Source organism: Eschrichtius robustus, chromosome 7 (genome assembly GCF_028021215.1).
Source record: "Eschrichtius robustus isolate mEscRob2 chromosome 7, mEscRob2.pri, whole genome shotgun sequence".
Taxonomy (NCBI): domain Eukaryota; kingdom Metazoa; phylum Chordata; class Mammalia; order Artiodactyla; family Eschrichtiidae; genus Eschrichtius; species Eschrichtius robustus.
Genome location: NC_090830.1, coordinates 100,667,492 through 100,688,669, shown reverse-complemented (window position 1 = coordinate 100,688,669; position 21,178 = coordinate 100,667,492). Strand labels below are relative to the sequence as shown.

Genomic DNA, 21,178 nt, shown 5'->3' with positions numbered 1-21,178 from the left:
TTACACATAATGAATTATTTATTGAGCCCCTACTGTGGGCCAAATATGGTGTGTTGTGCTGCCAGGGATTATATAAAGGTATCCTGGGATGAAAAGCATATGTTCACTCAGCTCTATTCTGGAAGAATCTAGCTGATTTAGTGATTGCTGGAAATGAATGTGCATGGCATATGGGAAGACAGTCATTTGATGTCTTAGGGCCCAGACATAGGAGGCTTCCTAAGGATTTGCTAAATGAAAATTAGGTCCAAAAAGTATAGATGTAGGTACTCAGTTTATAGCCAAACCACTGGAAAAGGAATGAGCAGCAATATTTATTTGGGGGCATGTAGACTCTTTATGGTCAGTCTTGATTACTTTATCCACAATTTCCTTTCCTGTGCAATCATACCTCAGATATTAAGCAGATGAATTGAGTCTAGATGCAACCATACTGAGAGCTCCACCTGATTCTAGAGTTCATTTAGGATGTCCCTAGTAGGGTGACCAACTCCTCATGGCTTGCCTGAGACGTTCCCTGTATTGGCATTTGAAGTCCTATGTCCTAGAAATCCCCTTAATGTCAGACAAACTGGGTAGGTTGGTTATCCTGGCCCTTAGAGTTAAGCAGGTGAGGCTCTTAGCTGACCCAGCTTCACTCAGTGGATGATGGAAATCCATTACCATCTTGAATTTCTCAGCTTATTTTCCTTACCAGTGGGTATGATTATCCTCACGAGCCACAAAACCTAAAGTTCTTTCCTTCAATAACCTCTACCTTTTAGCTCTGTCAAGGCATACATAGTCCCACGAGCATCCCAAGCAATGACTCAGATTGAGGATAATCACTGGGACCCAGTGGAGAGTCTCTTCTAAGGCTGCTGAACACATGGCTTGTGTTTACTTGTAAATATTATCCTGGTCTCATAATCATTCTGAGATGAATAATCAGACTAGCACTCCCAAACCTAGCTTCGTATCAATTTTTTTAGAATTTATTTTATGGTTGTGGACACACAAAAATAGACAAAAAGGCATGGATGCAAAACAAGAACCACTTACCGTATTAGATTCCATTCTGATTCTTGTCAATAAACCCAATCACAGTTTTTAAACATTTGTGCATTCCTGTCACCCCATCCTTATGCTTTAAAGCCTTAAGATTTTGTCATTTCATGGTCTTACCTCTTTCACCTAGATTTTAAAATTTAACTGGTATCAAATTACTATTTCAAAGAGACAATGTAAAGCGTAGGATTTGAATCAGATCTAGGTCCCAATGAAATTTTGCCACTTCTTAGGTGCATTAACTTAAAAAATTTTATTGCTCTAAGCTTTAAAATTTGCTCATCTATAAATAATAAATAAAGAGAAAATAATGGCTATTTTAGAGGATTGGGTTTTTTGAGGAATTCAGGTTATGGATGTGAAGCACGAAGAAGCATATTGCCTGACACCTAGTAGACATTCAGTAAACTGTAGCTATTATCATCACTACAGTATCACAAGCTTGTAACAAGGGTAGCATTCACTACATTCAACAATCAGGCTGCAGAATTTTAGCCATCAAGGATGACGCCTAAAGCAGAGAGGCACAAACTGCCTTCCCGAGGAGCGTAGTAAGAGGAACTGTCCCATTACTTCATAGTCTCACCACCTCTGTCTGAAGGAAGTGATGCTTCTTATATCTGGGGACAATGTCTAATGTCGTCTCGCCTCTGGCAGCCTGTGCTCAGGAGGCGCTGGCTTTCAGATTTGCTCCCTGGGGACCTCTGGTGCCTCATCTCTCATTCTGCAAAGGGAAAGAAAGGGGTAAAAGAAAAAGGGAAGTCACCGAAGTGCAAAACCTGTTACCAGATGTCCTCTTTTGTCCCTACTACCAGGCCTGCAGAATCGTTCCGCAGAAAGATTTTCAGGCGCCACCCCCAGGTGTTCGTCGGAGCAGACAAGGGAGAGGAGGGTGAGCTCACCCTAAAAACTGAAAGACAGATGGTGAGGCGTGGGCGGTTGGCCATGCGCGTCAGAGCTTTGGCTAAAGGACAGAACAGCAGCGTGCGGGTTTGCAGCCGGGGTTGGAGGGGCGGGCGAAGGGTGTAGGTAAGGATCAAGCAGAAGTGAAGGAAGAACTTCTTTGCGGGGAACACAGAACACACTTTTCACTCTCACGAAGCCTCCCGGATTTGTCAGTGTTGCGACAGGAGCACGCGAGCAGGGCACGGACTTTATGTGACAAGCGCCTGCCTCAATTCCATCTCCGAGACTCAGCTAAACTCAGAGGTTCCGCCCAGCAGATAGCAGGTTAGGAATCTGGAGCATGGCCTTGCTCCCGCCGAATACCCCCGCACCAATTCCAAAACCCGGAAACGCGCCCCTCCAGGCCTCAGCCGCGGTGGCGCATGCTCCGTGCGAGGGGGCGGGCTGCGACTCCCCCCGGAAGAGTTCTTTCCCAGGCGGCGTTTCCTTCCTGTATGAGGCTCGTAGGGCCTCTTGCGGCCGCTGTTCTGCCCGGGGGGTGAGTAGCGGGTTTCCGCGGGGCGTCGTGGGACGGGCGAAGGGTTCCGCTGAGGTCCTTTAGGGACTGGCTCGGGTCCGGGGAGCTGAGTGGGAAAGGTCACCCCGCCGCCCTTCCATGCTCCACCTCATTGCCGCCCCTCAGCTTCTCGCAGCCCTTCGTATCCAGCGGATTAACCTCCAAGGGCGTCCCGGGCTCCGCCTTGGCTTTCGGCCCGGCGTAGGCCCTTAGGTCTTCGTTAGCGCTGCCCCCAAGAGTTAGGCCATTTCCAGGGAATCTCTGTAGGCAGCCGGGTCGCTGCGGGGGCTTGAGGTCGTTCCGGGCGACCTCAGAACCGGGGTCCCAGGCAAAGGCGGCCAGAAAGAAGCGGGTCTGATTGTCGCACAGGCACTGCTACCACCTAGTGCAAAAATGAAGGAGGTTCTTCAAGCCTAGGCACGCCTTCATAGAGGATGGTGGTGTTAATAATAACCTGTCCTTTATGTGAAGGTTGGCAGGCTTTCATTGTCATAGGCTGTGTTCACAGGGCCTTGATGTCTGCGAAACTGGGACTTCTGGGGTTGAGAAAAACTTTGTAAAACACTGCGGTGAATTAGAGAAATGCTATGGTATGAATACTCTACTCTTGGTCCTTAACCTGTCAGTAAACTGCTCATTGACGAGGTGGTACAATTTTTAATTTTTCTACCCTGAAATGGAGAACTCTTTAAAATGAAAGTATCTGGTATCATATTTGCCTAACAGATAACTCTGAATTACAGTGTTTTGCCATATTTCTTGTACATGGCACCATCTATGTTTATGTGTATATTTGTGTATTTGTTGATCCTGATGTTTATACAGAATTGAAATACAGTCCCTACTGTTGTATGCATGTGCAACTTTTATTATATATTCTGCTGTGATGGTATTGTTACCGTAACGGCCTTACATTGCAGGCATATCTATGTCATATGAATGATAAATGAGTGTATAATAAAGTGTATACAGTTACAACCTACAAGGAGAAGTTTCAGTTTCATTTCAGGATTTTGAAGTCATTTTAAAAGAAGGATGACTGTTTTAGAAGTGGCTATAGGTCCAGAGTACTGTATTGCGGTTAATAATTTAATTATAGTAAAGTATATAGTTAACAGAGGTTTTGTGTCTTGATTTTTTAAAATAGATTTTATTAAAAACTGTTCTCTTGATGACTGGGAGGTACTGATAGCAGTCCTAGCTCATGTAGTTCAGTGAACATCCAGTAGGTGGCAGCTTTATCGCTACTCCCTCAAACTTTAAATAAATGAAAACATTTTATTCGAATATCACTAGTTTAAGTTAGTAAATCTTTATTTTGCCTGTTGGTTTCTTCGCATCTGTGAGTATTACTCCCGCATAATGATACCACATATAACAACTGCATTTTCAAATTTACTGTGTTGGAATAAAGGCTAGGGAAGACAATTTTTCATTTCCTATAAGAAGGAGAGTATTGTTAACCCATCTTTAGGAATCCATGCTGATGGAAGAAAGCACAATTTGATTTGTTACATGAAAGATTTTAACCAAGTGGCTTCTTTCTAGCTTCATTTTTTTGTTGGTGGGGTGGTTGGTCTAGCTTCATTTTTAATAAGATAATAACTGTACTAAGCATTCCTTGAGTAAAGTAATTGTGTCTTAGCCATTATTGTATACCCAGTATATAGTAGGCTTTCTATATACATGATCAATAAGTGTTTTATTGTATGAATTGAATTATTTAACATCCCAAGGCCAAAATTTCTTTATCCAAAATGAAGGCTTTCAGTTATTTAGTTGTTAAGTTTAAATTAAATAATGTATTATTGTGAAGTGAATGTCTCCCAGTAATGCAGAAGGTTGGAATCCTTGACTTTTCTTTTGGAAATCATCCAAAATTCTGGCAGCAATTCTGTTGGAATGATTGAAGAGAATCTTTAACTGAATAGTACTAGTGAGAATAGAAACAATAATTTTAGAGCTGGAACGACCATAGATATTAGTCTATGAAGTACCTAATATTCACCTGTTTCTGAGCCATCTGTACAAATTTATTCCTTTTCACATGAATGCAAAATATACTTTTTTTTCCCCCCGAGTCACATAGCACACTCAGCACACTCCTATGCTGCGAGAGTATAATGGCATTATTTGAGGCTAAGATTCTATCTCTCAAAATGAGATAGTCACATCATCCATAAAAGGCTTATTCTACTGGGTGGTCATTGCCTTTGATACAGGTGTGCATGCCTACTGTAAGCCAAGCTGTGGTTGATGTAACTGCTTAGGCATATGTGTAAAAGTAGACATGTTGCGTCCTTTTTTCCTTTCTATCTTGAGTGAGAGCTGTATAGTTGTGGGTCAAACATTTTGAAGATTCTGTTGTTTCCTATTTAGCTAGGTTGTTGGAAAGAATAAGATGGCTCCAAAAATTTCATGTCACTTGTTAGTTGAGAAAATAGCATGTATACATTTCAGCAGGCCTTGGAAGCCTTTAAAAGTAAGTATGAGAGAAAAGTGAGTCTGTTCACAGTTTGAATTTCACTCAAAAATTACCTGGTATACCATCACATTAGTAAGGTATTTCATTGTTGGGCTGCCTTTTTTCAGTTGGATAAGTGTTATAGTCATTATTTTTCTAGGTTCCCTGACATAATTATTTAAAAGCTGATTAAAACAGTAAATGCTTTAAGATGTTTACTGCATTTTTCAAATAGAGTTGTTCTCTACTTAAATTATATGAGTTCTTAGAAAAGTTTATTAAAAATTCTAATAAATAAACCTCAGTTTCCAAGAGGAGATTAAAATGTGTTTATTTACTTAACATTTAAAAATCCATTTCTCTTTAAATAAAACACTTTTTTAAGGTAGGTAATGTTGAATTTGACTAGAAGTTTTTCTTACTTAGTTTATGCTACCTATCAGTCTCCCGATTTTAATGAATCTAGTTACTACCTAGTGGCATTTCTGTTTGTTTTTCAAGGTTAACAATCAAGATGGTACATGCTGAAGCCTTTTCTCGTCCCTTGAGTCGGAATGAAGTTGTTGGCTTAATTTTCCGTTTGACAATATTTGGTGCAGTAACATACTTTACAATCAAATGGATGGTAGATGCGATTGATCCAACCAGAAAGCAGAAAGTAGAAGCTCAGAAACAGGTATGATTAAAATGTTTGAGGATCATTTTTCTTGTAGCTAAATATTTTCCCATAAAACTAAGGATATAGTGGAATTGGAAATCAATAAGAAGTTCCATAAGACCCATGTGGAAATGTGTTTTTATGTAATATTTAATTTCATTATTCCTAAAAAAAGTATTTGTTTCTCAAATCCTTTTTGACTGTATAAGCAACTTAGAAGAATTATGAAGAATAAAAATATTACAGCATTTTGTTATGAATTTCGAAATTAGAATATTTTTGTCAGCTTATAAATGAAGGAATCTAGGTAAAATTTTTCAGCAGACTAAACAAAAAATTTTGTCCTCAGTAATGGTATACATTTTGCTTTGTGTGACATTTGAAATGTTTCTGTTTTGTAAATAAGTTCATTTGTATCATATTTTAGATTCTACATATAAGTGATATCATATGATATTTGTTTTCCTCTGTCTGACTTATTTCACTTAGTACCATAATCTCTTGGTCCATCCATGTTGCTGCAAATGGCATTACTGCATTCTTTTTTATGACTGAGTAGTATTACATTGTAAATATATACCACATTTTCTTTATCCATTCATCTGTCCACGGACATTTAGGTTGCTTCCATGTCTTGGCTATTGTAAATAGTGCTGCTGTGAACATTGAGGTGCATGTATCTCTTTGAATTATAGTTTTCTCCGGATATATGCCCAGGAGTGGAATTGCTGGATCCTATGGTAACTCTATTTTTAGTGTTTTAAAGAATCTCCATACTGTTCTCCATAGTGGCTGCACCAATTTACATTCCCACCAACAGTGTAGGAGGGTTCCTTTTTCTCCATACCCCCTCCAGCATTCATTATTTGTAGACTTTTTGGGGGACTTCCTTGGCAGTCCAGCGGTTAAGACTTTGCCTTCCAATACAGGGGGTGCGGGTTCAATACCTGGTCGGGTAGCTACGATCCCACGTGCCTCGCAGCCAAAAAACCAAAACATAAAACAGAAGCAATGTTGTAACAAATTCAATAAAGACTTTAAAATTGGTCCACATCAAAAAAAAAAAATCTATTATTTGTAGACTTTTTTGATGATGGCCATTCTGACTGGTGAGATGATACCTCATTGTAATTTTGATTTGCATTTCTCAAATAATTAGTGATGTTAAGTATCTTTTCATGTGCTTTTTGACCATCTGTATGTCTTTAGAGAAATGTCTATTTAGGTCTTCTGTCCATTTTTTGATTGGGTTGTTTGTTTTTTTGTTATTGAGTTGTATGAGCTGTTTGTATATTTTGGAAATTAAGCCCTCGTCGGTAGCATCATTTGCAAATATTTTCTCCCGGTCTGTAGGTTGTCTTTTCATTTTGTTTATGGTTTCCTTTGGTGTGCAAAAGCTTATAAGTTTGATTAGGTCCCATTTGTTTATTTTTGCTTTTCTGTTGCCTTGGGAGACTGACCTTAGAAAACATTGCTACGATTTATGTCAGAGAATGTTTTGCTTATGTTCTCTTTTAGGAGTTTTATGGTGTCATGTCTTATATTTAAGTTTTCAAGCCATTCTGAGTTTATTTTTTGTATGGTGTGAGGGAGTATTTTAACTTCATTGATTTACATGCAGCTGTCCAGCTTTCCCAACACCACTTGCTGAAGAGACTATCTTTTCTCCATTGTATATCCCATTAAAGATTTTTGAGTAGGTGGGTGATATGCACAGCAGTGTTTTAAGGATACCTTACTGTAGCATGTAACAGGAATTGGAATCAGGGAGACTAGGAGCAAGATGGGTTGGTTATAGACCGCAGTAATCCTGGCAGAGACCTAGAATAAGGGAGTGACAAAAGGAGTGGAATGGGTGAAATAGATGAATGCTGGAAGGACTTTGTGATGACAGAGAAAAGAAAAAGGACATCTTACAGATGAATCTGAGATTTGTCTGGACTCCTCAGAGATTCATAGTATCTTTTATAGTTTTAGAATCTGTAAATGGGGCAAGTATATGGGAAAATGACATTTGATTTGGGCATATTGAGTTTGTGTTGGTGGTAGGAATCCAGAAAAATGTTCATCCAAATGTTGAAATTGTAGGTCTAAATCTCAGGAAAAAGGTCAGTCTTTGGAGATTCCTTATCAGATGCTCATAAGTAGTTGGACTCATTAGAGCAGTGAGTCTCAGTGAGATGGTGTAGGCCCCAGGGCTATTCCTGTGTAGCTGTGTATCACTTGTGGGTTTTTTCCCAAACTACTCCTCCACTTTCCTCCTTCCACCATTAGGATTTATACATTCAAGTATTTGTTGAGAGCTTATGTAATTGTCACTATGATAGATGCTGCTGACTGTTGAGAGTGGTGAGGTCTCTAAAGGAGAGAAACTTGTAGTCTGAAGTATTTTTATTAAAAAAGAAGGTAGAAAATTGATAAAGTATCCAACTTAGGCTGGAGAAAATATTTTTAAAATAAAAACCCATAGATAGTGAAAGAATGGAAATAATAAAGAATAAACCCATAGATAGTAGAAGAATGGAAATAATAAAGATAAATTAGTAGAAAATAGAATATATGAGAGAATGAATACAAATATAGAAAATGAATATATAATAGAGAAAATCAGTAAAACCAAAAGATGGTTATTTGAAAAGACTGATAAAATTGACACTTCTGTAAAACCAGTCAAGAAAAAAATGAAGCCACCAATAAGTATTACTAGGAATGATAAAAGACATGCAATAGCAGATGCTGCAGACATTAAAAATAATGACAATTAATAAGTATGTCAATAAATTTGAAAACCTAAATGACACGGACAAACTCTTAGAAAATTATGAATTACCATAGCTGACTTAAGAATTAGAATACATGAATAGTTAGTTCCATAACTATGAAATAAATTAATATTGGAAAAATATTTCCATAAAGAAAACTACAGGCTCATAGAATTCTACTGGCAAATTCTAGCAACATTTAAGAAACAAATTAATAATAACAAATTTTTTTTTTAAAGATTACTCTTTTTTAAAATTTATTTATTTATTTATTTATTTATTTATTTATTTATTTATTTATGGCTGTGTTGGGTCTTCGTTTCTGTGCGAGGGCTTTCTCTAGTTGTGGCAAGCGGGGGCCCCTCTTCATCGCGGTGCGCGGGCCTCTCACTATTGCGGCCTCTCTTGTTGTGGAGCACAGGCTCCAGATGCGCAGGCTCAGTAATTGTGGCTCACGGGCCTAGTTGCTCCGCGGCATGTGGGATCTTCCCAGACCAGGGCTCGAACCCGTGTCCCCTTCATTGGCAGGCAGATTCTCAACCACTGCGCCACCAGGGAAGCCCAATAATAACAATTTTATACAGACTCTTCCAGAGTGTAGAAAATGAGAAACACTCACCAAAACTTTCTATGAGGGTAGCATAACAACAATTCCAAAACTTAAAATGAGTGTAAAAATCTTAAACAAAATATTTACAAGCTGAATTCAGCAGTGTATAAAAAAGATATTATGGGGTACATACCTGTACCTGGGGTACAGGCCATTTAGGAAGTCAGATGGGGGATAATTTAGTTGGCGTATAGAAAGGAATTAAGGAATTAGAGTGCGTATTGAGGGCAAAGATCAGGTGTGAATGTGGGAGAGGAGGAAGGTATGACTCCTGTGGTCACAGAGGAAGAACACTGACTATAAAAGCTTAGATAACGTTTTGAGATTACCAGATAATCCGTGGGCCTGATGTGAGCTTAAAGACAGTGCAGTTTTGAGATGAAAGGTGAAGGATGACATAGGTGCATTCAAATCAGGAAGAGTAACCTAGAAGTAGTCTTACATTTGGATTAAACAGGATATTTGTAAATAATTTCTAGCCTAAAGCCAGGAAAACTTTCAGCCTTACGAAATGTGGGATATTTAATTGGTAGTGAGAGAGGAGATGGTTTCAGCAGAGTGTTAAAGAGGGACAAGGGTTTTCTGGGCACGTGCCGCTGTTGGATCATATTGAGATGTAGCACAAGAGTTTTGATAGGTATGTCTGTAATAAAAGGATGGGTTGGGTTAATTGAGATGTTAGAAAACAGGGAATCTCTAGGTGTACTATTAAAGAGCTTTCAAGTACAGGATGAATAACTTAATGCTTGAGCTCTCCTGGGCATTTGTATATGCAGTATTTTGTTTAGCATATTAATTAGACTATATAATATTCCTGAGATTGTAGTTTAGTTGTCAAAGGCCTGGAAAGATTCACTACTGAGAATTCATACACATGAAGGTCATATATTGTGACCTTAGTCATTAACTTAATGTCTCCATATTTTTAGTCCTATCATTGATATTGTAAGGTTCAAAACTTCATTTCAGTTATTTTGATATAAGTAATAGGTGAAATAGTTTGTGAAGGGCTGATACACTGAAAATCTTAAACTGGAATTCTCAACTGCCAGGTGTTTTTAAGAGCAGCCATCATAGAATGCCAGTTACCGTTTGGAAGAGCTAACGTTTGTTGACACCAGGAAGCCATTGTGAACTGCATTACCAATCAAGTGGCCCTAAAACCATGGTTTACTGGAGCTGAATCATAGAAGACTGAGCTGAAGTAAATAAGGAAATTCAGATGGGAAATCAGTAAGGAACAAGCAGTTAGTGTTGCCTGAGTGGCCAAGGGGATAGATAGAAGTGATGAGGAAAGAAAAGCAACAAGAGGGAAACTCGAGATAAAACTCAGTGCATTATAGTGTTTTATACAGTGACATAGCAGAAGAGTATTATAGTAGAAAGTCGTCTTATCCAGCAACTTTTGGGTTATACAATAAAGTCAGAAGATGTAAGTGCACTAACGCGAAAAGAGAAGATAATTGTCTCTGCGTGTCTAGAAAAGGGTGTTTGTTAGAATTTTAATGTAAGTTTGTGGTAAAGGCTTATACCTAATGTATAAAGATAATTCTGCAGATTCTTTGCTATTTCCTACTTAAATGTATTTTTTAAAGCTTTATGTCAATTTCCTCTATCTACACTTAAAATTGGAGTACTTCAGCTATGACCTCAGTAAAAGTTTTTTGAAATAAGTTGAATTAGTTCATCTTTGTTTTTTCACTCTTGTGCTATCTCTAACTTTCTAAAATTATTCTTCCAAAAGAACAACCAATTTCATGATTCTTTTAGAACCTTTATGAAATGAGTGTTTCTATTCTGCTGCTCCTTTACTCCATTTCCTCCTTCCTCATTCTAGGCAGAAATATTAGTTCACTATTTCCTACCCCACTTCTTTACTTTTTAAATAATACTTTACATGGAGAAAAAGTGATATAGAGTGAAAGGATAAAAAATACTATGAAACAGTTTAAAAGATGGGTATAAAGTAAAAAGTAAGTTTCCCTTCTATCTCTGACTCCTCACCCACAGTTCACCATTTTCCCTCCACAGAGTGGGAGAGACCCACTTTAAAAACCAAGCAAATGTGGGTGACTAGAAAGTATAATTGTCATTAAGCTGTAAACAGTAAAGCATTGCATGAGCATAAGCCATTTTTCAAGTAGTCCAATCATAATTTTGTTTTTCTAGGTAAAACATTTTAGAAATAAAGGCTCAATTAAATGTGTCAAAGCTAGACAATTGGATAACTTGTTCCTGGAACACAGTTTGGTACTGGTATGATGTGTTTTGGGGTGCTTTCTTTTCATTTACTTGTGTGTTAGGCATGTTCTGCTCTCCCAAATGAGAAATGTTAGTGTTTTAACAGAACATGAGCTTTGAAATTAGATCAGAGTTTGAGCTCTGGTAATGCTGATTCATAGCTGTGTAATCTTGCCAGTTCTTTACATTTCTCTGACCCTTGAGTTCTTCATCTGAAAAATGAGAATAATAATAGCTACTTCTCAGGATGGTTTCAAGGGTTGATTGTAAACCGTATCCAGCACAGTGCCAGGAATGTGGTAGGTGCTCAATAAACGTTAATTTTTTTTCCTCTTTCCTATCAATGTTATTAATGCAATCTGAAGACACTGTTAAATGGAACTGCTGTTGTGGAGAAAAGATTCTAGGTAAACTCAACTATAGCGTTTTCTGTCTCTATAAAGTAAACAACATAGTTGATAATTTTTATTTAGGAAATTCCAAATATAAATAAAGGTAGCAAGAGGCAATTGTGGCCTAGAGTAAAATTTTAAGGGCAAGTAGCTGATAGAGAGAAAAGCATGGTTTCTCAAATACTGACATTTTGGACCAGATAATGGAGGTGGGGAAGCAGGATATCCTTTGCCTTCTTGATTGTTTAGCAGCATCCCTGTCTCTGCTGACCAGATACCAGTAGCACTGCCCCCCCCGCCAAGTTGTGACAACCAAAAGTATTTTCAGGCATTGCCAAATGTCCCCTAGGGCGCCAGAGTCACCCCGGTTGAGAACCACTGTATTAGAGCATGGCCTAGAAAGAACACATGTGGGATGGCTTCACATTTATAGAAGAACAAAGGAAAAGAAGAGAAGTTAATGCTGTTATAGGTACAGAAAACAGGATACTGTTCATAGCTGACACATTTAAAGTCAGTGAAAGAGAAGATATTTGTAAGAAAGAGATAAAAGAATCTGGAAAAGGCTGCTTTATTCATTGATTCAGAGGGGTGGCTAAATAGGAAAAATGATGTGGTTCATAGCACTTTTTTTAAAAAAAATGCTATATTACTAGGATATGATCAACACACATCCTGATCCTCTAACCAGTCTATAACTATAATGCTGTATGATGTGATTTTTTTTAAGAGTAGCAATACCCCTGACAAATAGCAAGATTATATATAATCAAAAGTATTCTAGGAAAATGTAACAACAAAAATTTAGGTAAATATGGTTTACCAGAGCACCTTCATTTCTAAAACTGTTCACTTAATTGAAATTTGAATATATTATGTCTAGATTTTTAAAGACTCTTTAGTTGCCACAAACTCCAGTCATGTAACTGAGGAAACCAAGGTAATATATATGATGGTTAGAGTATAGGCTCTAGAGTTGGGACTGCGTAGATTCATATGTTGCCTCTTCCATTTGCTAACTTTTAACCTAAGACAAATAACTTAGTCTGAGCTACGCTTCAGTTTCTTTTTCTGTGTTGGGGAGAAATTGTACCTACCTCATAGGATCTCTCTGAGGATTCAATGACTTAATCCATCTACAATATTTTGGCATAGTATTTGGCACACTCAGTAAATGTTTTACTGTTAACATTATTTTTATTTTAGTTGAAAGCTGTGTTGCTTTGCTAGAGCTTATAGCTTTAAGGCTAGTTTTGCCCAGCTCTAAAAATATATGCAAGTATACTTCTAATTGAAAATTATTTTTATTATCTCTGGTTGCCTAGCCCCAAGAATTGACTTTAAAAAGGATAGTATCTCAGAACAATTTGAAATTAGTTCGGTTGAACACCTGTTGTAGATATATGGGTAATTTGAGGAAAGTTGGGCACCTGTTTTCAGATACTCTGTCAATTGAAGGAAAGAAACTCCAATTGTCCATTTCTTGATAGCCTTAACTCCTCGATCTTTCATCTTGAGGCTTCATTTTCACCTGTCATGATAATCCTGCTAGGAAAGAGAAATCAAGTTGGACCTTAGAATCTCATTGGAGCAATGAGAGGCCGTGTATATATCTCTTCAGTCATGTACCCTATTTTCTCATTTCCCAAAAGCTGGTTTAAATTGCCCTGGTTTCTGTAGAGTAGACCTTCAAATCTTTTTTTACTTAAGGACTTAAGAATGGGGAAGGATGAAACAAGTGGCATAGAATATCTCTGGAAAATCTTGTATGTCTGTTCATTGCTCTTTAGACTTCACAGTTACATGTTATGGAGTGCCAGTGTCTAAATATCAAACTAAAGGAGGTTGCTTGTTTTTTCTTTCTAGGCAGAAAAATTAATGAAGCAAATCGGTGTGAAAAATGTGAAGCTTTCAGAATATGAAATGAGTATTGCTGCTCATCTAGTAGACCCTCTTAACATGCATGTAGGTATCTTTAATCTTATTTAATATTTTTTTTGTCTAGCATTTTGTATCAAGAGTCCCAAAGACCATGACCAGGTTTGATGATTCTCCTCTTCTACTAGGAGGAATCACAGGATTCAGTGTAGTCATACTCCTGGATATAATTTATTACAACAAAAGGATACAAGGCAAAATTAGCAAAGAGGGGCGTGGGATGAAGTCTGGAGGAAGTCAGGCACCAGCTTCCAAGAGTCTTCTAGTGAAGTCACACAGGGTGCACTTAATTCTTTCAGCAACAGGTTGTGAGAACATGTGTCAAATGCTGTCTACCAAAGAAGCTCATTAGAGACTTAGGGCCCAGGGTTTTAATTGGGACTGGTCACATAGACTGCATCTTCCTAACATGTATCAAAATTCTAGACTCCCATAAGCAAAACAGGTATCCACCATAAACCATATTGTTTGCACAAACAGTTTAGTCACAGTGAGCTGTTCTCATCAGGAAAATGGAGGAAACTCTCCCGAAATCTAAGTATCTCCCATACTCCAGCCAGGGGCTAGCCTTGCAAGCAGGCCTTTCCAAGGATAATTGTCTCGGGCCTGCTGTGTTAACTTTTTTTGTGCACGTTTGTTTAGTTAAACCTGTACTTTTATATATTCACCTTTGTGGCATATAAAATTACTGCTTTAAGTCTTGTGGATATTTGACTTGGAGTTCAAATCTAGATTTTTTATAAGGTATGATAGACAACACAAGATTCTGAATCCAAGTTTTTCCATTTAGGGCCTTGGTAAATTATTTTCTCTTTGAGTTTCAGTTCCCTCATGTATAATCCAGGGACAATGTAATACCTGCTCTACCTACTTCTAAAGGATTATTTTGAGCATCAGATTAATGTAATTTATAAACTCTAAAATCCTCTGTGAATATTTTGTAACAATAGGTGTAAATAAATAGAGTGAAATACGATATCCTTATCTCCAAATCTAGGAAATAAAAATCTACAATGTCTATTAATATCTGTGTGCACAGAGACATACATGCCTTTCCAGAATTAATCCTCCATTTGAAATGAACTCAGTTCTTTGTTATAGCTACAGTGAAAGTAAGTGATGATTTTTTTCAGATCTGGCTGCGCTTTTTCACTTTTTTTTTTATGGTGGAAAATAAATGTGTTGTAAATATTGCTTCTGACCAGCCCCACCTCCAGCCCCTTTACTCTTCCAAATTAAAGCTAGGTTGTTTTTGTTTGTTTTTCAGGTCTTTTTCAGTTAGTTTATCCAGTGCCCGCCCCCCAAAAAAATTTTTTAAGCTGAGTCGGAAGGCTTTGAAATACACAAGCTGTATCAGTTTTGAAAAAATGTATCCCCGTTTACTCTCTATAAAGATATAAGCCAAGTTTTGACACAGTTTACTTTTAATTAGTAAAATTCAGAAGCCCAGTTTGGTGAGTATAAGCCTTATTTCTAAATTCATTCCTATTATGTTTGACAGCATCATCTGTGAATTAGGCACACTCAGCTAGTGCTGAACTGTCTGTCTGAGCTGGCTCCGCCATTCTTCTTGGTGGAGTATTTCCTCATCTTAATGGAGTGAGGTCAGCTTATTAGATCCCAAAACTCAGAGTTTTGAGTGTTGGACCTAGGGCCTTTTTTTTTTTTTTGAATAGGTAGTTGACTATTAAATTTCAGCTCATGGTAGTTTAATAATTTCAGTATTGCTTAAAAGTACTTATATTAATATATCATTTTAAACTTTTATTATTTAGGTATAATTATATTTTACGATTTAGGTATAATTAAGGCTTGCCATTTGGGGGGATTCTTTTTTACTTCGGTGAATATACATTAGCTGTAAAACTTCATGCTGACCTTAACTTTTACCAGGTTACTTGGAGTGATATAGCAGGTTTGGATGATGTCATTACGGATCTGAAAGACACAGTCATCTTACCTATCAAAAAGAAGCATTTGTTTGAAAATTCCAGGCTTTTGCAGCCTCCAAAAGGTATGGTAAAAGTTTATATTTGCTAAAGCATTAAAAATCTGGAAAACATGGAAACTTTCTGCCATTATAGAACTGGTGTTTTTGAAGTTGGGTTTTCAAGAGACTGCTGAGATCCAGTGAAGTGTTTTATAAATAATGATTTTAAAATAATTGCTTATTCTTCAGCTTCCAAATTTAGGTAAAGTTTTTCCCCATAGTTACATATCAAAATAATCCCTTTATTTCAAATTCATTTTTATTACTTATAAGAAAATGAAATCAGGGGAATAAAGGATAAAAAAAATTCAAAATAGCAGTATGGGTTTTCGTCTTCAAGATAAGACTTCTGGTTGTTTCATGATTCTAGTGATTTTTTTTCCTCTTGGTAATTTTATTTTAGATTGCAGTGGTAGCTTTTTGTTTGGTTTTGTTTTTAAGGAAATAGTGAACTACAGATGAACTAGAAATTAAATACTACTTATTTTTAAGGGAAACATTTTCTTATTCCTAGTTAGTGATTACTTCAAAAGCCTTGGAACTCAAGAATTGAAAGTATTTATAACTACATCCTTAAATATAATACTTTTATTATTGGCTATTCATATATTGATCATGTTTAAGACTTGTTAAAGGTGATTCAAATGTAGCTTACATGATAATTGACAGTGAGATCTGTAGAAGTGTGTTGCCATGGCTTTCAAATACAAACGCTGTAGCGTAGCTTATTTAGTAGAAGCTTCTAGTAGAAGCTTCTCTTTATTGTATTGCCAAAACTAGAGAGGTTGCTAGTCAAGACTGAAATCAAATAATTAGACAAATGCATTTCTCAAAAAAGGATCTTTAGAAATATCAAAATAACATGTATAAGTTGCAGTTTATAATCTTACTAATTTTGCAGCTATATCAAAAAGTGCATTAATTTATATTTCAAAGGTAATTGAAGCCAATAACTGTACATTTTTACAAAGTAGAAAATTTTTGTTTCTGGTAAATAGAGGCTGACAGTTACCACCAAAAATGGCATTCTCTTTTTGTTAACTGAAACAACAAATCTGTTTTTTATGTATTTTACTTTCTGAAACAACAAAGCTACTTTTTTTCTAACAAGAAGCATTTACTCTATTGTGATTTAAAAAAAAATTTTCTTTTCCCCAAAGAAAATTTCAAATGATTTATCTGAGCCCAGATCAAGAGTAAGGCAAATGTTGGATTACTAAGTTCTTCAGTACCCTCTTGCAGGTTGTTTATAGTGTGAACGAGAAAGAACTTTTGTCAATTTTTATGTCTCATTTTCACAATGTTAATTTAGGAAATTTTTTTATGCTGTTAGAGAAAGCTTTTCTCATCAGTGATGTCTTAGGCCAGGTAACTGAGTGACTTCACCAGTTGGACTTGGTTTAAAGCCCCAATTAGCATAGCGGATACCAAATTATGAGGGAGTACTTTAACAGCCTTATGTAAATCTGCTTTTTATTTAAAAGCATTATCTAAAACTGAAGGTGGTTCCTATGTGTATTTAAAAATTTTTTTAAGTTACATGAGTATTTCCTTATTATGTGATCTGAAGTTTTACTATTTGAGCTTTTTCAGCTTTGCATTTTTGGATAATTTTTTACCAAGAACAAAAGTTTGAAAAATCATTGATTTACTTTTTGACCCCCAACATAAATTGGATATTGGTGTACAGAAGCAGAGTATACAATCAGTTGCATACCATACTTGTTCCATTTGGGGACTGGAAATAGGTTACCTAGGTTCGAGTCATTGCTTTATTGCCAATTTTATGTTTTTCTTAGTTCATTGCTGTCTAAGCTGAAATTGATCACTGCCTCACAGACTACAGAAAGTTAATTTGAGAATGATTTGTTATGTCATGAATGTGTGACACGTGATAATCATACTTAATAACATATAAAGATATGGTGTCACTTTTTGGTTACAAGAACATGCCATAAAATACTGATGGTTACATTAAAAAATGTAACCCTTTCTTCCCCCCAAACATTTAAAAATTTACAATAGTTAAAATTCCATTTGAGGGACTTCCCTGGTGGTCCAGTGGTTAAGACCCCGTGCTCCCAGTGCAGGGGGCCTGGGTTCAAACCCTGGTCAGGGAACTAGATCCTGCATGCTACAACTAAGAGCCCCGGCGCAGCCAAATAAATATTAAAAAAAAAAAAAAATTAAAAAAAGAAATCGATTTGAATGCTGTATGGTCCTTCTATAAAATCTGAATTCAGTAATCATTATTTTGGCACATAACTTTCATGTTTGTGGATGTCATCATACTCCATGTTTTGATGCATTCTTTAAAATGTAGATAAGAAATATATGTTTTGAAAGATGGACTTTCTGAGGTCATAAAGGCCTATAACTTCCCCCCCCCAGTACTCTGTATTTAAGTAGTTTTACAGATATTTATTTTTCCACCATTTGGACAAATTTTTTATTAAACCTTGAAAGTAAATAAACTAGTCCAGAAAAGAAAGAAAGAAAAGTTGGTCACTAATAAGGTAATATATTTTTCACTAATGAGGATTATCTCAAATTTGGATTTGTTTGTCCCAATACTTCTTTTCTTCCTCATCCTAAATCTTGTATTTGCATGTAGTACTTAGGAAGTAAAGCCTTTGTCAAAAACATCCATCTTAAAGAGGGGTTTGAATTTTTAAGTCTCTACAAAGCACAAAATAATAAACACATTTTTAATCCTGTTGAAAATGGTTGTAAAAGTATCAAAGTTCTAAAAACTAGTTAAAAGGTTATAAAACTAATAATTAAAGCTAAATGCCTCACATTCATTTGCAGAACCACTCGTTTATCTTCATAAATATTAACATGGTGGAGTCCACTTCAACAAAGGATATAGAAAACATGCCATTTTCAAATAATATTATTGCTGTACTCACTGATAAAGTATCAGATGAGACAACATGAATCTTAGTGAAACTTAACATACATACAGAAATGGGGATTAAACAGTTGAATAAATAATTTTAAAGCTAACACTCATGTAATTACCACCCAGGTCAAGAAGTGAGCATTGATTGTTCCTCATGTGAACCTTATCTGTCACAGCTCCATCCTCCAGAAGATTATGAAATCCAAAAGTTTTCATTGCATGTTAAATCTTGAGACATTAGTAAATAACTGCTAAATTAATAACACTAATTATAATCCCTGAAATAATTGGAAAAACTTAATCCTACTAGGAGGTACCAAAACTAAACTATTAGGAATAAAATATTCAAAGTGATAAATGAATACTTTGAAACAAGTATGACAGTTTGAGAGTATTCCATGTGTTTATGAAGTGATGGTGTAGCTGCAAAGTCAACAAAATATGAAGACTTTTGCATCATTAGTTCTAAAAACCTGAGATTCAAGTAATACATATTAAAAGTTTGCTAGTAGACCTGCATTCCATATTAAATTATATGATCAAAATAATAAATGTAATAATTCCATATGTTATCCCATATGTTTTCAGCTTTACTTGAATTCGATGGCATTAGACTATATTCTGTATTGTTCACATGAGCCATCTAAATTAAGTGTCAGTAGAAAGTTCAAATTTAACTGACTTAACTAAACTTTTAGTACCTAAATGAACGTAGTTAAAAATCGCAAGGACTGCTTGAGAATATTAACATATACTGGCAGTGCTTATGGATTTAAATTTTTAAATCAGCTTTAGAAGGGTTTAGTTTAAAATGATTAAACATGAGTTAGTTGAATCTTGAAGAATTACTAAGACCACTAGAAAAATCTTTGTGTGCTTGAGGAGGAGTTTGAACATTATTTTGAAATGTTTGGCACGAAAAACATTTGCTAGGTTATAGAACCAAGCTCAAGTTTCTCATTTTTAAAAAAAATGTAAGTTTTGGGGGCGGCGGTTATATTAAAGTACTTATTTTTCTTCCCTCATATTTTGTTTTTTATTTTTATTACATAGTAGGAATATTTTGGATAACTCCACATTCTCTCCATTTTACCCCAGCATGCTGCCTATATTGTCTTTATTTATTTATTTATTTATTTGGCCATGGCGTGTGGGATCTTAACTCCCCAACCAGGGATGGAACCCAGGCCCCAGCAGTAAAGCACCGAGTCCTAACCACTGGACCGCCAGGGAATTCCCAATATTGTCATTCTTTAAGTGCTATTACATGAGAAAAGTCGAGAAACTCTAGATTAAGCAAATAGTTAAAGAAGTCTGCAGATGATGATTTTTGTCAGGCCTGTCTGTAGATGATCTGTAGTCAGGGCCATAATTTTAGTATTATATTAACTTAGAAAATGCTACCTCATTTTAGATGCAAAACAGTTGGTGATGATTCCCCAAATGCTCAAGACCTCAACCTGTTTAGATCTTTTATATATTAAAAGACTTACCTTAAATTGCATTTAGCAGCAAATTGCTGTCAGTGGAGACTCTAGGTTAATAATATAGTTTTATTTCTAGGAAATTAAAACAGGAGTGACTGGTGATCTCTTTTTAAGAAAAGATCATTATCTTAAGTCTCTGAGCAATAGCAAAACAGTGTTTTCTACAGTCTGTTTTGAAGTTGTTCATTTTCTCTGGGATGTTGTCATTGTGCTATAGTGCTCTTAGCTTGTGAAGGGGAAGGGCATTAGATGATTTTATTTGTCAGCCGTTGCTCAAGAGGTGTGAGTTTGGATGTCAAGGTGATTGTCTTTAATATCCTGAACTGGACCATTTCATGAAGGGAGGAAGCACAACGGTGCTATAATCCCAAATACATGTCATCACTGACACAAACTTAGAATATAGCACCTTCCTTTCTACTATAAGAAAAGATGAATAAAAATGGAAGTGAATATTGTGAAAAAGTTTAGTGTGGACAGAATTAATATTATGTTGATTATCCCATAAACTAGCAAATATCTCCTTCTCTTAAAGGAAATAATACAATAACATGTTAATTTCCAGGTGTCCTTCTCTATGGGCCTCCAGGCTGTGGTAAAACATTGATTGCCAAGGCTACAGCCAAAGAAGCAGGTTGTCGATTTATTAACCTTCAGCCTTCAACACTGACAGATAAGTGGTATGGAGAATCTCAGAAACTGGCTGCTGCTGTTTTCTCCCTTGCCATAAAGCTACAGCCTTCCATCATCTTTATAGACGAAATAGGTATGCTGTGTTTTCTAAACAGTGTGCAGTGGACTTTCGTGTACATGTTTCCTCATGCATATGTTTATCCAGGGTAGATATCTAGAAGTTGAACCATTAGGTTGTGTGATGTGTCCATCTTCAACCTCACTAGGATTACCAGTTCTTCAAAGTGGTTATACCCGTTTACACTCTCACCAGTATACAGTTTGTTTCCCTACATACTCCCCCAAAACTTATCTTTTCAGGCAGTATCATTAATTTTTGTCAACTTAAAGAGCAAAAATTATCTCATCATTGTTTTGTGTTTCCCTGCTTACTAGTAAATTTGTGCGTCTTTTAACATGTTGATTAGCCGTTTAGGTTTCCTTGCTTGTAAATTGCCGGTTTTTCTTTGGGGTTATTTGCAGTTTTCTTAGTAATTCTTTGATGAGGTTTTATTATGATTGCAAATATTTTCTAGACTGGCTTGTCTTT

At 36.3% G+C, this 21,178-nt stretch overlaps 1 protein-coding gene across 2 annotated transcripts in view; it reads left to right on the top strand.

Annotated features, from left to right (window-relative positions):
* The first annotated feature begins 2,385 nt into the window (after positions 1-2,385).
* ATAD1 (ATPase family AAA domain containing 1) overlaps positions 2,386-21,178 on the top strand; it is a 55,741-nt gene continuing 36,948 nt past the window's right edge. The window contains exons 1-5 of one of the 2 annotated variants that reach the window (XM_068548138.1): positions 2,386-2,491; positions 5,475-5,649; positions 13,503-13,601; positions 15,468-15,588; positions 20,522-20,722. In XM_068548138.1, coding sequence (XP_068404239.1) covers positions 2,448-2,491; positions 5,475-5,649; positions 13,503-13,601; positions 15,468-15,588; positions 20,522-20,722 — 640 coding nt within the window. In that variant the 5' untranslated portion in view covers positions 2,386-2,447. Of the gene's footprint in view, positions 2,492-3,079; positions 3,100-5,474; positions 5,650-13,502; positions 13,602-15,467; positions 15,589-20,521; positions 20,723-21,178 lie in introns of those variants that run through there. The other variant, XM_068548139.1, reaches the window with a different exon arrangement.